Source organism: Grampus griseus (genome assembly GCF_964374135.1).
Source record: "Grampus griseus genome assembly, chromosome: 14".
NCBI lineage: Eukaryota > Metazoa > Chordata > Mammalia > Artiodactyla > Delphinidae > Grampus > Grampus griseus.
The window spans coordinates 19,013,360-19,029,995 of NC_139008.1; the positions used below are offsets into that span (position 1 = coordinate 19,013,360).

The 16,636-nt window shown below is 48.6% G+C and overlaps 1 protein-coding gene across 2 annotated transcripts; it reads right to left on the reverse strand.

Moving 5' to 3' along the window:
- AQP8 (aquaporin 8) lies at positions 1 to 8,875 on the reverse strand. 2 transcript variants are annotated; one of them, XR_014297731.1, is made up of 7 exons: positions 8,773 to 8,875; positions 8,380 to 8,633; positions 5,553 to 5,679; positions 3,296 to 3,510; positions 1,711 to 1,845; positions 354 to 473; positions 1 to 159 (listed from the first exon to the last, which is right to left on the reverse strand). XR_014297731.1 is itself a non-coding variant. In XM_082671362.1 (6 exons), exons 1-6 carry the CDS (start codon positions 8,782 to 8,784, stop codon positions 425 to 427), a joined length of 792 nt encoding a protein of 263 aa, XP_082527488.1. In that variant the 5' UTR covers positions 8,785 to 8,875; the 3' UTR covers positions 1 to 424. The 2 variants fall into 2 exon arrangements, 1 of the variants encoding a protein (XP_082527488.1); XM_082671362.1 differs by having other exon boundaries at positions 1 to 473.
- Between the last annotated feature and the right edge of the window lie 7,761 nt (positions 8,876 to 16,636).

Below are 16,636 nucleotides of genomic sequence, written 5' to 3' on the forward strand. Positions count from 1 at the left end.
CTAGATTGACAGCACAGGCCGCAAGGGAACAGACCAAAGAAGGCCCTTCTATAACAGAGGAATCGGGGAATAAGAGAAGGAGAAAGGGGATGAGGGAAGTGAACGGAGACACATAAACGGCCACCTCTTCCACCCATTCTTCTGCTCCTGGGACCTTCCCTGTCAAGAAAAGCTCTTCTGTTGTGCTTGTTTCTATCTGTCTCTGGGCATTGCTGGCAACACATTCCCCAGGCTGAGGTCTCTGATGAGCACAACGGAATTCAAAAGAACCAGCACATCTGAAAAGCCAGACCCAAGTCAGGGGAAGCGTATCAGTCACTTCTCAGAGCTCTGCCCCGGCAGGAAATGCAGACCTGTCTGGTCTGCAGTCCAGGACAGGTCCACTGAGGGCCCCTAGGGCGGCAGGAATTCCACCATCTCAGCTTCACCGCCCCTTAAGTATTAGGCGGGTTTTCCCATCTCCAATGAAGAACCTACAAAAAAGGTGGCCCAGTGAGGTCTCTGCATCTCCGGGAGAGACCCAACCCTCCATCGAATGCCTCCAGGCCCAGAATTCTCCAGAGAGATGCCTTCCTGAGCCTCTCCAGCCTCAAGAGCCAGATCTCCCTGGGGAGAGGGAGAAACTCTCTCCTGTTGGGTCTCTAACCCTTTTCCTGAAGATCCCCATCTCTACCATTCTGAAAGCATCAGAGAATTACTTGTGATGCTTTTCACTAACCCATAGGCTAAGCCAGGACTGCAGACAGGCAGCGATGCAAGCAGTCTAGATCAGCTCAGCCCAGTGCCTGTCCTTGTCCAGACAGCGGGCACTGTACCTACTTGTATCCCTGCACAACCTGGAGTAGAAAGGAAGGACACTCTGGATTCTTGAGGTTCACAAGAAGAGAGCTGGAGGAGAAGCAGTCAAGCGGATATTATCCTTCTGATAACACTATCAACCTTCTTACCCATTGCCCAGCTCCAGGGAGCACTGCTCACATTGTGTCTTATGTGATTGGCATCTCATGACATGCATGCTCTTGGGGACACCACTAACATGGTGTTCTATGTGGACAGGGTCCCTTGAGTTGTACAACACCCCCATGGGGAGCTATTTCTCCCCTACTTTCAGTCCATACAGTTGTTCAGATGAGGCTGACCTCACCCCAACTCCAGGATAAGATTCATGCTCCACACATAGCCAATAAGAGTGCCTGGCCCCATGGCTACAGAGATCGATTCAGAGGTAGACATGGCCCAAGCTGGACCAGTCCAACTCAGAGAACAGCAGAGCCAGGACCTTTGTAAGAGCAGTTGTTCTGTTTCCTCTGTTTCCAGCTATTAACCTGCTAGGATGTAAGTCTGGAGTGCCTGGTGGACATCTTTGCCTCTACTGGAGAGCCTATCCAAGCATGAAATCTACCCAGAGGACAGTAGAGCCTAAAAAGACCAAGCCCTGAAGACACTGTCTGAGCTCCCACCAAAGCCAGGGCCACTTGTGAACTTCTCAATTATGTGAGCCAATGAGTTCCCCTTTATGATGAAAGCTTTGTTCAGATGGATTTCTGTCACTTGCCACCAAAGGTCCCAGAGCCATAATCTTTGCCTCTGAAGAAGGCTTCCTCTTCTCTTCTCCAAACCCAAGCGAGACCCTAGCCCTCTAGACCTGGATGTTCTAGGAACTGTCACCATGCCCACCACATGGGCCATGACCCTGTGTCACATTCCTACCTGATGAGCACTCCTACAAGCAGGCTGGCCAGGAGCGGGCCCAGCCAGTAGATCCAGTGGAAGTCCCAATGGTTGGCCACCACAGCCGGTCCAAAGGCACGGGCAGGATTCATGCAGGCTCCAGACACAGCTCCCCTACAAACACCCAGCCACAATGGTCGGCAGAATCTCAGCCAAGGAGCCCCGACTCACCCAAGTTCATTTCCCCAAGTAGGCCTAAGTCACATGCTACCCAGAAACCCCCTCTAAGCTACCATATCATGGCGATCTGGGAGGTTCCAAAGTGAAAGGCTTGACCCCCTCCCCAGAGTCCTCCCTACAGTCTGCCACTCCCCACACACCCTTCTAGAAGAATGGGCAGCAAGTAGTGCCTGTTCAGTGACGGCAGGAAGGAAGATGGATCCTCCTCCAGAGGTGGTAAGGCAAAGGAAGCAGTTTTCAGCTACATGAACTTTGGGGTCAAGCAGACCTGGATTCAAAACCCAGCCCAGCTATTTCTAGCTATGACCTTTGTTTAACCTCTCTGTGTTTCAGCTGAGATGAAAGTACATATCTCATAGAGCCCATGTTTCTCCTATAATTCATGTGCAAGTGCTAACTCTGATCTAGCTGACCTGGTTGAGGCCTTTGTTGCACCACAAGCTAGGGACCCAGCATCTCCCAAAGAGGGACTGTTCCCCAAGAGCACCTCTCTAGTCCCGGTGTCTGTACCCTTGCCCCATTCGCTCAAGCTGGGGTCCTCACTCAGGCCTCACCCCTCACAGACCCCACTCTGTGGCCAGCAGCCAAAGCCAACTGGATGAGTCAGTAGGCTTATAAGTGAACCAAAAGCCACTAGGAGGCATCAAAGCACTGCCACAGCTCTGCACATGCATTTCCCCAGACTCCACCTCCCAAAGGATGACTTAGGGCTGGAGGCAGAGCAGAGAAAGGCTACACTTGGTCCTGTGTCCAAGAAGAAAGGAAGGAGTTGGCCTGTAGGAAGGAGCTCCCTCATCCCCTATATTTAGCAGGGGCCCTTGTCCCAGATCTCTCATTTAATTTGCCACTTCCCAATGACCTTAAATAAGTCACTTGTGTCCTCTCTGAGCCCCAGTTTCCTCATATATAAAAGGGAAGAAATAATCCTTTGTCTCCTTAATCCCTTCCCAAGTCTACTGAGAGGCTCTAGATAAATGAGACAACGGGTGTGGAAGCTCTTTGTAAGTCTGAGGCTAAAACCTGGCTGCCTGCTGGCAGGATAAACACAGTCCACAGACATGGTTTATTGATACTACAAAAAGCAGAAAATTCACATAAAAATCCAGTCTTCTGACTTCCCTAGAATGAAATTAGAAGGGTCACCCCAAGCCCATATTCCCACACAGCGATTACTTATCAGAGGTGTGTGGTGGTGGCCTCCTTAGATGCCACAGTCCCCACCATTCCCTGTTGTCTGCCTCCTGCCAGCCCACTTCCCCCGTGTACATTACCTGTGTGGCTTCTATTGGAAACCCTCAGGTAAGCTCAGCAGACCTGCCCTCCTCCAGGGGTGAGCCTCGGCCCAGGGCTGAGCACTGTGGTCCCACAGCCAAGGGGCACTCACCCTGCTAGGATGTCCACGGTGACAGAGAAGCCGATGGAGAATGGGGCCAGAGGACCCTGCGTCTTCTCGTTTATGGTGCCCATGCATACAGCCAGTGCCAGCAGTGTCGTCAGGATGATCTCTGCCACCACTGCCCCCGTCACCTGCCTGGGCTCCTGGACCGTCACGAAGGCTGCCCCAGACGCGTTCCAGAACCTCTCCTCAGAGCTCACCGCCTGCAGAGAGCAGTGCTCAGCCTCATGTTGCGGGTGGAGAGACAGCTGGGAGCTGACGGGAGGGGCCCCATCCTTTTGAGCCAGGGAAGGGTCCTGTCCAATGTACAGTCAGACATATCTGGACCCACATCCCAGCTCCACCAGTTCCTACTGTGCGGCTTTGCCTGAGCTATTGGACTTCCCTAAGCCTCATTTTGCTCTTCTGTAAATGGGGATAACCCAGCGGTGGCTCCAGGTATTGTAGGCCTGAAGGGTATGTAACTTATATGAACCTCTTTGAGAAAGAATACTAAAATACCTTATTTTTACAAACTTTGCAAACACATATACCCAGGTAAACACATTACCAGCCCCCTAAAAGGCCCCTTAAAAGGGGTGAGAAGAGCCCTGAAGCTTAAGCACCATTGGCTTCCCAGGAAATCGGCCTTGGGGTCATCACGACACCTGGGAAGGGAAGACTGCAGCGCAGACAAGCTTCTGGACCCGGGACTCAAATCCAGGCTCAGCTGCTCCCCAGTTCATTTGAACTTGGGCAAATTATTGCCTTCTCTGTGCCTCTGCTTCCGCCTCTGTAAAGTAGGCGTGGTCATGGTAATAGCCCTGGGCCCAGGTGGGGAGTGATCTTTAAGGACTGATGCAGGCTTCCAGTCAAGTTGGAGATTAAATGAGAGGAGTCTACCAAGTGCTCGGGGAGGCGGGACGGCACCCAGTGAATGACCACTTCTGCCCCACACTGGTCTCCATCATGTTGGACAAGTTTACAAGTGACCAGGCCTGAGGGAGAGTCCCAGCACTGCTTTCCATTGGGAATCAGAGCAGCAAGGTCCCCATTCTAAACAGACAGGGGAGCAGGGTCTCAAATGGGGGCACAGGGAGACCAGGGCAGGGACGACAGCAAGATGGAATTCGAGACCAAAGTCTGCAATGGGCAGCGCTTAGAGACACAGACCAAACCCCAGGCAAGCTAACAGGGTGCCCCCTTCACCCCTTCCCACCTCTCCACTCCCTCCAATCCCACCCCCAACACAAGCCAAGCAAGGCTTCCAAGTTGAAGGGTCCCTGGTTGAGACTTCAGAACAGCAGAAAGGAAAGGAAACAAGGAAGTCAGGCAGGCAAAGAGGGAGGAGGGAAGTCCTTCCATGGAGTTACGTGTAGAGCTATAGAAATTCTGTGGCTTGAGAGGAAGAGCTAGCCTTCCTACCGGAATGGGAGGATTCCAGTGATTTGAGCATTAACTCCCATTTAAGGTAGAGTAACTCAGTTTAAAGGCAGGCAAACTGGAGAACACACAGAGAAGTTAGTTCAGGAGTTTCTCAAGGAGAATAACCCTGTATATCCTGTACCCTCAGACAGTGCTTAGGGAGATGTTTGTAGCATGAATGAAGTGAATGAATGAATGAATGAAAAAAAATAGAATTGTCTAAATCCAGAAATGGACTCAGGAGCAGAAACCTTGAGTCCTGAATTCTGCTTCCTGGTCTGTCTAGGGAGGGCTGTGTCCAGACACAGACAGAACAGGGTGGGTTTGGAGGAAACCAAAGGCCCTTTGAGTGTCCCCTCCAAGGTAGAAAGGTCCACCCAATCCCATGGGAGGCAACAGGAAAAGAATTGGACAGGACTTCCCTGGTGGGGCAGTGGTTAAGAATCCGCCTGCCAATGCAGGGGACACGGGTTCGAGCCCTGCTCCGGGAAGAGCCCACATGCCGCGGAGCAACTAAGCCCATGCGCCACAACTACTGAGCCTGAGCTCTAGAGCCCACGTGCCACAACTACTGAGCCCACGCGCCTAGAGCCCGTGCTCCACAACAAGAGAAGCCACTGCAATGAGAAGCCCGCGCACCACAAGGAAGAGTAGCCCCTGCTCACCCCGCAACTAGAGAAAGCCCATGCGCAACAATGAAGACCCAACGCAGCCAATCAATCAATCAATCAATCAATTTTTTTAAAAAGAATTGGACAGTCCCCATTCCCTGCCCCTCACCCACCCCAGCAGCCCCATCAGAGCAAAAGCCCCCAGCGCAGCCCCCTGGGGGATCACCCACCTTGGCCAAGGCAGCCCCAATCAGCCCCCCACACAGCTGGGAGATCCAGTAGGGAAGCAGCATCATCAGGTGGAGGCCTCCGACCAGCATGGCTGCCAGGGACACCGCAGGGTTGAAGTGTCCACCACTGTCACCCACAAAAGCAGAAGGAGTCGTGAGGCCAAGGCCCAGGCACTGGGCCCCAGCAGCCCCACCACCTCCCCAGATGGCCTTGCGGGGCTGGAGTCCGTCAAGGGCAGCCCAGGTAGAAAACAGGCACCAAATTACGCCCACTTTCCCCGAGGTGCCAAGTGGTGGGGGAGAGCCTGGGAGGGGAGGGCAGCACCATTCCTGTCCTACACCCAGACCCCACGGTGGCCCAGACAAGAATACGGTGGGAAACTGTCCCTCAGCTCTTTCCAGACCCCTAAGAGCTGCATCCAGCCCTTCAGACCCGTGGCCACAGGTCAGAATGAGACCCCAGGCTTCAAACTCACAGCCCAAGACAGGTATCCTAGCCTCCCCTTAGAAGAAACCAGGCCCTGAACAACAGCTCCTGACTGGTTGAACTCAACCAATAAAATTTTTTATTGGTGGAACTCAACCAGTAAAATTTCTATTTTTGGTCTGAAAGTGTGACTAGTGTTGCCTGTAAAATTTAGATTAGAGGTTCCTGGAAATGGCACTGGGAATCAGGATCGAGGCTAGAGGTTCATGATTAAGTTGGGATTGGGATCTGGAGTTTGGGATGTGAAGGGGATTAGACCCAGTCGAACCTAGGTCAAAGGGCTGGTTCAAGTTGGCTGGTCCTTCCAGAAGGTATGGGCCAAGAGCCTTCCTTTTCAACAAGATGCTCAACCAGTCCAAGCCCCAGAGCCTACAGGCGCCCCCAGTGCCTGCTACCCCCATTGGCATCCTATCCAGTCCCACTCAGATGAAGGAACTATCCTGAGAGGTTGGCTCACCAATCCCCCTGGTGCCTGGGATGGACACACCCAATAAGAGGGACAGTGACCCCAAGGCCCCCCCATGTCAACCCAGATGTTTAGAGCCCACCAATGGGCCTGCCCACCCAATGGGCACAGGGCATTGAGCTGAGACTGGACAGAGGACCCTGGCTCTGGACACAGGGACTTTGTCCAACATGCTGACATTTCAGGACCAGCTGCCCCAACTTGTCAGGTGCAGCTCTGTGCACAGGCCCTTGGGTGAGCTTCCTGCAGGATCAGGAAGCACCAGCTGATCTCAGACTTGACCGGCAGGGAGAGGGGCAGCCAGGCTTACTTGGCCTCAATTCAGGTCCATGACCAAACTTAGCCTGGGCTCTGCCAAAGCAGAGAGGTGAAGGTGGAGGTGGGGCGGCCTCCTGCAGGAGGGAGACTTAGAACCCTCTCGGCCATCAGCCTCACCACCAGGTCCCGCAGCCCAAACGGGGAGAGACACTGTCACTCAGAGTGTGGTTCTACCAGGAGAAGGCTGGGACACTTCACACTCATTAACAGTAAAACAATCAAGACACCTTCTTAGTTTACTCATCCATGGTTTGCTCAACAAATACTTATTGAACACCTACTCTGGTGCTAGGTGCTGTGTCGGGCGCTCCAATAACCTCAGAGTCAGTGCCGGGCACACGGTAGGTACCGAATAAATATTTGTTGACAAAAAACAGATGGCTGAATAAAAGGCTGGCATTTCAGGTAGGCAGTCTCCTGCAGCACAAAGCGATGTTCTCTCCTGCCAGCTGGCCTGGGTTCAAACCCTAGCTCTGCCACCGAAGAGCTGTATGACCGTGGGCAACTTATATAACCTCTCTGTGCCTCAGTGATCCCTACTTCATAAAGGCTGTTGCAAAGATAATTAATACATGTTCATATAGAGTACTAGCATATAGTTAGTACTCAATAAATATCATTTATTATTACCATCCCCTTTTATTCCACTGAACATAGAGAGGTTCAGCTAATTGCCCTGGTCACCCAGCTAAGCAGTGACAAGGGTTGCCTTCAATCCCAGACCCGTCGTCGAACAGAAGACTCTGTGTGTTTCATCCCACCTGCAGCTTCCCTTAGATATTTAGAGAGAAATATTAAAGTTCTCTTTCCATTCTGCTTTTCTAGGAAACAGTATTTCAATTTCCTTACTCAGATCAGTTTTCTGTGTGAGATTAAATACAGACCAACCAGGTTCTAGAGGCCCCTGACAGACACTCCATCCAAGACATTTGTCATTGTGGTTGGTTCTCCTGGGAGCCCACGACCTCCCTCCCGGTGGAGCTCCTGTCCAGGGGAGGGCTATGCAAGGGGAACTCTTCAGGCCTCCCTGCCCCACCCCCCCGGCAGGTTCTTCTGCATAACTCTGCCTTACCCTAGGCTGGAGCAAAACGCCCCGTCCTAAAGGTAACAATAACACAGCAACCAACAGCGACTGAGCGCTTACTATAGACTAAGCTCTTCACATCGTTTCGTTCTCGTGCCTCCCCTAGGAGATGCTGGGTTTAGGACAGACAGCTTGGGTTTGCCTCCTGGCTCTACCACGGGACTCTGGACGAGTTACCTGGCCTTTCTCCTTCATGTGTTGGCTTGAGAAATAAGATTTAGAAAATACTCCCACTGTTCGCATTTCATAGGTGGGAAGTTTGGGTTTGGGGAGTGACTTAGTCAAAGCCACAGAGCTCACAGGCTGAAGAGCCAGGATTCAAACCCAAGCAGCCTGACCCCTCACCCAACCCACATTTTACCCATACTGCTTTTGGGATCCTGGGCATGTGTCCAGGGGTCCTGCCCACAGCTCTGCTCCCTGCCTGGCTCCCCAGGTTGGCACCAGGCAGAGTGCTCAGAGCTGTTCCCACCTGATACTCCCCAGCGTGGCGATGACCAAGCCCAGGGCCAGCCCATGGGCCAGTGCCGGCTGCAGCAGCCCAGTGTCGGTCCCGTTCTCAATGACCGACAGGCAGCCGATGAAGATGAACAGGGCAGAGCCCAGCAGTTCAACCAGGCAGGGCTGCACAAACCGCTCGTACCAGCACCCACGCCACCTGCCCCCCTCGCTGGGCTCCTTCACTTTGACGCCACCGAACTCCAGGTCACAAATGGATGCAGCTGCCTGAAGGGGGGGAAACGGAGGGGGACACGGATGGGAGGAGAGCCCAGAAAGAAGCCCCCCAGTGCCCCCATCTTGAATTAATTCTCAGCACCCGCTTGGATGGCCAGGCTGCAGAGGAAGAGGCCAGCAGTGTACTCACCTCTGCAGACATCAGGGCGGAGGTGACTCAGGACGGGACTCTGGCCTGCGCTGGCTGGAAAACCCGCACCTGCTCTCCAGGACAGGACACTCTTATCTCCAGGACCGGGGCTGCCAGCCCACTACAGGCTCTGCCCCTTTTAAAGGGCTACAGAGGCTCCCGAGGGTGTCAAGAAAGCAATAAAGCCCAGCAGGAGGCGGCCCTGAGGCCCAGGAGAGGAAACACTGCTTTTAACCTTAACCAGGCAGGGCAGGGGGTGACCAAGGATTGCTGAGCTCTCTGCCAGCAAAGGCAAAAGGCGTCAGCTTTGCTGCGTCACCTGGGGAGGGCTCCAGGTCTGCCCCAGCAGGAGATGGAGGGCCCTGATCCCCAGCCCCCTTGGTCACCACCGGGGCCCAGAGGAGACCCACGTGTGTGAGTGAACACGAGGAGGGCCCCGCCAGATCAGGACCACACATGGGAAGTAACGGTAAACTCATCTTCAGTGATTTTTCCATGGACTTCTAAGGACACCTCCTTGTGTCTGAGGCCCCGGCACCTCCACAGACTCACGATGATAGGCTGATCCAGGACTGAGGGTGTAGACGGATGACCATCTCTGCAGATTGCAGAGGCAATGGTAAAGCCTGTAGACTTTGGAAACAGGCTGCCTGGATTTCAATCCCAGCTCCTCCGTGAACCAGCTGAGTAACCTTGAGCAGTTGCTTACCCTCTCTGCACCTTATTTTTTCTCCCGTGCAGCATGGATGATAGTGGTGGTACCAATGACATCGGGTTGTGTGGCTTAAATAAGTTAAGATCATAAAGTGTTTATGACAGAGTCAGACACATGATAAGCACAATACCAGTGCCTGCTGATTTAGAATATGTATTTATGTGAACTAATATTTACTGAGCACTTTCTAAGTGCTGGTCTAAGTACCTTATATGTATTATCTCATTTAAACTTCACAACAACCCCATGAGGTAGGTACTATTATTACAGCCACTTTACAGATGAGGAAGTGGAAATTCGGGAAGGTTAAGTTTCCCAGGATCACACAGCTTTTGTGATTGTGGGCTAAGTCACAAAAGGACAAATACTGTGTGATTCCACTTATGTGAGGTACCTAGAGTAGTCACATGCATAGAGACAGAAAGTAGCATGGTGGCTGCCTTGATCTGGGAGGGGGGGAGAATGAGGAGTTATTGTGTGATGGGTACCCAGTTGCAGTCGGGGAAGACGAAAAAGTTCTGGAGGTGTTGCACAACAACATGAATGTACTTAATATCACTGAACTATACACTTAAATGGTTAAAATGGTAAATTTTGTGTTACACATATTTTGAATTGAAAGAAAAAAAAAACCTGTGGGTAAAGCCACTACACTCACAACTGAAAGAAAAAAACTTGTGGGTTAAGCCTTTCTAAGATGATGGATGGATGGATGGATGGATGGATGGATGGATGGATGGATGGATGGATGATGGAAGAAGAGATGGATGGAAGGATCGGCAGATGGGTGGATGGATGGAAAGAAAGAAGGAAAGAAGGGAGGAAGGGAAGGAAAGAGAGATGGGTTTCCTGACTCATACATTCAAAGATGCTCATACATTCAACAAATATTTACACACCTACTGTGAACCAGCCACTGTCCTAAGAGCTGGCAGGAAATGTAGCAGTGATCAAGACAGACAAAGATGCTGTTTCGATGTTCATATAACTATTATCTGAGCATTGCATGTAGAGATAGAGAAGTAATGTCAGGGATAAGAGAATTTTAATGAAAATTTCCACCATTTATTGATAACTCATTACCCATCTAACGCTGTGCTAAGCGCTCTGCACATGTTCACAACAGCCCTATAAGTCCTATGACTTCTTACCCCCATCTTCAGATGATAAAAATGAGGCACAAAGAAGTTGAAGAACCTGCTCAAGATCGTGTAGATGAAAAGCATCTGCTTCGGGACAGAAGTAGACGCCTCTGGACAAGGGTTTGACAGTTTGCTGAGAGCTCTTTGCAGCTCGAGGCCCTGGAACGCAGCGTCTCTATTGAACATTTGCATATCTCAGAAGGTGTTGGGGCTGCTCTCTTGCTGGTTATCTTGAGACCTGTTCTCTCCCTCCTCTGCACCCACAGCACATTGTACAAGATGTTTCTTATTCCCTTCCTCCCTGCAACATAAGATGGTTGTCCAACCCTCAACTCCCCCATCTCCCTCATTCTTTGACCAAGTCCTGCCAAGTGCTGCTCCTGGAATATTTCTCTCCTGTTTTCACCCAAGCCTTCATCGGTTCTTACTTAGGCTCTTGAAAAATAATTAAATATTCATTATACACCTGCCAACTGCAGACCCTACACTGGACACCACACATGCATTCCTTCAATAATTAATATTCACAATAATCTATTATTTTCCCACTTCACAGGTAGGAACTCCCAGCTGGTATTACTACAACAACTCCTCATCTGGTCTTCTTGCTTCAACCAATTTCTTTTTTTTTTCTTTAATTGAAGTATATTTGATTTACAATGTTGTGTTAATTTCTGCTGTAAAGCAAAGTGATTCAGTTATACATATATATATATATACATTCTTTTTCATATTCTTTTCCATTATGGTTTATCACAGGATATTGAATATAGTTCCCTGTGCTAAAAAGTAGGACCTAGTTGTTTATCCATTCTATATAAAATATTTTGCATCCATTAACCCAAATTCCCAGTCCATCCCTTTCCCACCCACCCCCTTGGCAACCACAAGTCTGTTCTCTATGTCTGATGCCTCACCCAATTTCAATCCATTCCTTTAAAACTGGCAACCAGCAGGGCACAGTTTGGCACTTGGGTCCAGGTTTGGGGATCAAGCTTCTCCACCTGTGCCCCCTAGCTTCTCTCTCAGCCTCAGTTTCCTTGTATGTAAAAGTGGGCTAATGATGGTACCCATCCCCATAGAACTGGTGTATAGATTAAGTGAGACAATGCCCTTAGTACAGTGCCCAATTCAGAGCAGGTGCCCAACAACTAGTAGCTCTTATTATGGTTCTCATTAGTCAGAGTAGGTGCGTAACAAATAACCCCAACATTTCAATGGCTTAACATAGTAAAAATTGATTCCTTGTTCACAGAATAATCCAGAGCAGGCCCTTCATCACATGGTGACTCAGGGAGCCAGGCTACTTCCACCTTGGAGATCCACCATCTAGGTCCTCAGATCATCTGCACCAGCCAGCCAATGGGGGAGGAGAATGTGGAGGACTGTGCAGGGGGTGGTTTGTGGGGTAGGCCTAGAAATGGCAAATACCACTTCCTTCCATATTTGACTGATTAGAACTCAATCACATGGCTTCACCTGGCCACAGAAGAGTCTGGGAAACACAGTCTAGCGGTGTGACCAGAAGGAAAAAGAAAGGCATTTTGTGAACGCCCAGAAAATTTCTACCACACCACATGGTGGTTGCTGTTATTCCCCAGCCTGTCAATCTAATCCCATCCTTCCCTGACTTCAAACTTTCTAGCACCTTCTGTGGCAGTCAATGCCAAACTCAACTCCCATAGCAGCCACACAGGTCTACCCTGGACTCAACTCCTGCCACATGAACCACCATAAAGGATTTGCCAGGTAAGCCCTGCACCCTCACCCCGTCCCTGCCCATGCCATCCCCTCTGCTTGAAGTTCTCTTTTGCCCTCTTGGCCAACTTCTACTGCTCACTCAAGTCTCAGATCCAGATATTTGTCCTCCCTGACTCCTGGGCCAACTAGCTGTCAGTCCTTGCTGCATGCCCCTCCCCCACGAGAGCCAGGATTGGACTCAGTAGCTCCAAAACCAGTGGTTCTCCTGAGAAAATCTGAATGTCATTCAAGCAAAACAATGTATTTCCACAACGTGAGATTTTTGTGTGGCCTGATGTCTCCACATGCAATGCACTGATCTCCCAAACCACCAGGATAACCAGTACACTAGGGAAATGATGTCTTCCTAAGAAATTGTTTGACTGGAAAACTTTTCAGCCTTCCAATCCCAGGTCTGGTTGACATGACCAAAGCCTCTAATTTTTATCTTTGTTTGCGCAGAAACATTTTAAGACATCTCTGCATCTGTCGGCACCTGTCTGCCATCCACCACCAGGTCCAAATGGAGTATAAAAGCAGGTTGCATCTTATCCTGGCAAACCACTCTATCCTCCTTTCTCATATTGATGGCTGCACACATGTGCAGGACATGTCCACTTATGTCATGGTCCTGGCACTCATTGCCATCACTGTCATGGGCCTTGTTAAATTGTGCCAGGGACATTCTGAGCACTTGCAGAGTACCCTGCCCTTTCTCGTACTCAAGTTGGGACACCCTTAATTTTGTAAGAGAAGAAATCAAAAACCCAGAAAGAAATTTGCCCCTGGCCATTGGGATTTCTATGCCAATTATGACACTCATCTACATCCTGACCAATGAGGCCTATTACACAGTTCTGAGCATTTCAGACGTCCTTGGCAGTAATGCCATGGCTGTGACATTTGCTGACTAGACATTTGTCATGTTTAGCTGGACCATTCCCATTGCTGTTGCCCTGTCCTACTTTGGGGACTCAACACGTCTATCTTTGCTTCATCAAGGTTGTTCTTTGATGCACTGTTGTGGGAAAAATGTGATGTTGGTGCCATGGCAGCCACCTTGAGATCATGAGGTGCAACTTGCCAGAAGTGTGGATCCTTGATGACACCAAGGCCCCAGACAACCCCAAGACCCGCTACTCCAGACTTCTTGTTAAATAAACGTGCACTTCCCAGAGAGCACCCCAGAGAGAGTGAATTCATAAAGTGGCTGTGGGATATTTTAAATTTTCAAGGGAAATAAATTGATGCTCAATATCTGTCAGACAGGGTGTGATTTACTAGCTCAAGGTAGTTCACAGTTTTCTATTAGATGGCCCTACATTCCTTTCAATTACATCATATCTTTGCAAACCTGGTTTTATGGGTGTTGCCATATTAATAATAATAATTAAGAAAAACACGTGCTGCATGAAAATCAGTGTGGAAAAGGAAGTGAGAGTGGCAGTGTCCAATCTGACTCCAAGGCCTGAGAACCTGTGCAGTGCCCCAAAGGCATACATATCCCATGGTAAGCAACTGTAGTTTTTAAAAATGAAAGTTATTAAGAATGCAATTAAATTGAGTTACTTAATTATAGTTATTTAAGAATGAAATAAAACAGAAATAAGATATTTTTCCTTTCAATGTACGCGATTTTCTTAAATGGCCACTAAGTAGTTAGGCCATAAATACTAAGTGTTTTTTTGGACCTAACTAATAAATACAACTATTAGGTATTCCTTTTGTCCAAGGAACACCATGAACCAAGAAAGTCTGGGAGCCTCTGAAACAAATAATACATGTCCTTCTCTTTCAGGCACTGGGGGTTGAATTTTCTATCCTTTGCAGCAGAGAACATTTATGGCTGATAAGCTCCCTCCCAATATACCAAAGACACTGGGCTTTCGGTCTACTAATTTCTTCTTAAAACAAGTCACTATTTGTAGTAATGCAGATGCTTGATAATTCAGGCTGATGCTGAGATTTGTGTGCTGTGGACAGTCACAGAAACGTAAAGCAGAACTGTTACTGACCTGGGTTCTTGGACTCTTTAATCAATAGACATTGATAAGAGGCCAGACAAGGAATTCAGGCAAGGCTTTACTGGGACTCCTGCTGCAGCAGGAGGGAGTGAAAACAAGTAACAGGTTCCCTTGCTTGCTCCCTGAGGCGGGAGGGGGGAGGGCGGTGCGGGAGCTGGTTCCATAAATAGGGTGAATGTGAGGGCGCACTGGTGGGTCGGGCCAGAGGGGTAGCTTAGGTGGTCTGCCCGTCCCCTTGGTGGTGCTGTGTGCAGTATCACGCTCAGGACCCTGCTTTTGCCCCCAGCACCTCAGAAGTGGCAGTTGGATTTTGGTCTTTTTGTATCTTGCTGTTCATAATTTGCCCCAACTGCACATACTCACAGTTATTTTTAGTCCCGTATAGTTTCTTTGTATTTTGTTGCTCCAGGAGACATTTGTCCAGGTTCAAGCACTGCAGTAAAGGATCCCAGGTCCCAGCCTGTCTCAAACCCCTCACTGTCTTCTGAAACTGTGGCTTTATTTCTATCTAAATAGCTCTGCCATTGTTTTCAACGTATGATCACTCACTTGGAGCTCCGGGCAAGTTTGTTGTTGGAAATGAGTCTAGTTTTCACCTTTCTCACTGCTCAGATCACAGGTTTAGTTTGAACCTGAGCACCTTCCTTCCTTCCTTGTAGAAGCCACCAGCACCCTATTTTCTGCCCTGCAGTGTCCAGATCAAATGCTGATGTCTTTGGAGTCACTGTAACCAGACATCAGACATGCTGGCTACGTCAGAACTTATTACAGCCAAAAAGTCATTGGACTGAAGGAGCAGTCCACTAAGTCTCATCAGTAAGGGTTCATTTGCTCGTCATCTGCATGTTTGGAACAACAGTTAAAATGGTAGTAATAATGTCCACTATTTACTGAAGAGCTGCTCACTATGAGCATGTTTCATATGATAATCAGAATGTTCTCATGTTGTTGACTTTTTTTTTCTGGTTCTACCATTTTCTCTACTATTTGGATAGTAATACTTATTACAATTAAATTGCTCTACAGAAGAGGAAATCCAAAAGGTCAGCAAACATGAAAAGATAATAGCCAGAAAAAATTCAAAGGAAAGCAACAGAACAGAAAATTTTAAAACGTGATTAACATCCAGTACCGACAAAGAGGGAGAAAATAGGCAAACCCATGCATTTTTGGGGGGAGTGTGCATTACTACAATATTTTGCAACACAATCTTGCAATATTTATTAAATATGTAAATTCACCTACTCCTAGACCCAGCGAGCCTTATGTTTCAAAAATCGATCCTATAGAAATAAAAACTCCAATTGGTAAGAGTATATGTACAGGAACATTGATTTCATTATCGTTTATTGGTAGAAAAAGCTGAGAACTATCTGAATGGTCATAATTATGAAAACATCTACCCCAGAATGAATGTCTATTTTCAGTATCCTGAACATCCCATTGTTCTACTCAGCATCAAGCCTTTGGACAGTCTGTTTCTTTTACCCAAACTGCTCCCTAATTCTGACAAAAACTTTCTCATCCTTCAAGTCTCAACAAAGATATGATAATGTTTTTAAAGGGTGTAAGAGAGAAAGTATCATGAAAATGTAAATCACGTGCACTGGCTAGCAACTGGATGAATCTCACAAACAAAGTGAAAGAAGCCAGACGCAAAGGAGCGCATACAGTGGAACAGAAAGTTCGAGGATAAGCAAAGCCGACTGTGCTTTGGGAGGTCGTGACTCGGACAGGGCACATGGAGGCTTCGGGAATCTATCACTTTCTATTTCTTGATCTGGATGCTGGCCACAGGGTGAGTTCACTGTGTGAAAATTCACCAAGCCGATAACGATGTGTGTACTTTTCTGTGTGTACACTGTACTTCAATAAAAAGTTAAAAATAATCCCAACCTATTTTAGGAAGTTACCTTCTGGATATAACCAAGAGGAAATCTGTAGGTGAACCAATGGTACCTAAGAAGAGAACACTGAATTCAATCTCTATGTTGTCGCCTGTAACATTCTATCCCCATAAAATATAAAAATGTGCTAATTTATAAATTGCCTTTTAAAAATCAGAAAGCTTTCACTCTGCTGTTTTTCACTCCAATAGTTGAATTGTCGTCAACAACAATACAAGTTAACAGTCAGCAAGCCCTATCCCAGGGCTTGTACTGAGCATTTAACGAACATCACCCTGCTGGCTCCTCATGACAGTCCTGTGAGGTGGGTGTTGTTCCCATTTCTCAGATGAGGAA

Bases quoted from the DNA above. Each gene is read 5' to 3' on its own strand.
- AQP8 (XM_082671362.1), bottom strand. The intron at 5,680-8,379 runs GTGGGAACAGCT...TGTGGGTGACAG, and splicing joins GCCACGCTGGGGAGTATCAG to TGGTGGACACTTCAACCCTG. The intron at 1,846-3,295 runs GTGAGTGCCCCT...GGGTGTTTGTAG, and splicing joins ACCGTGGACATCCTAGCAGG to GGGAGCTGTGTCTGGAGCCT.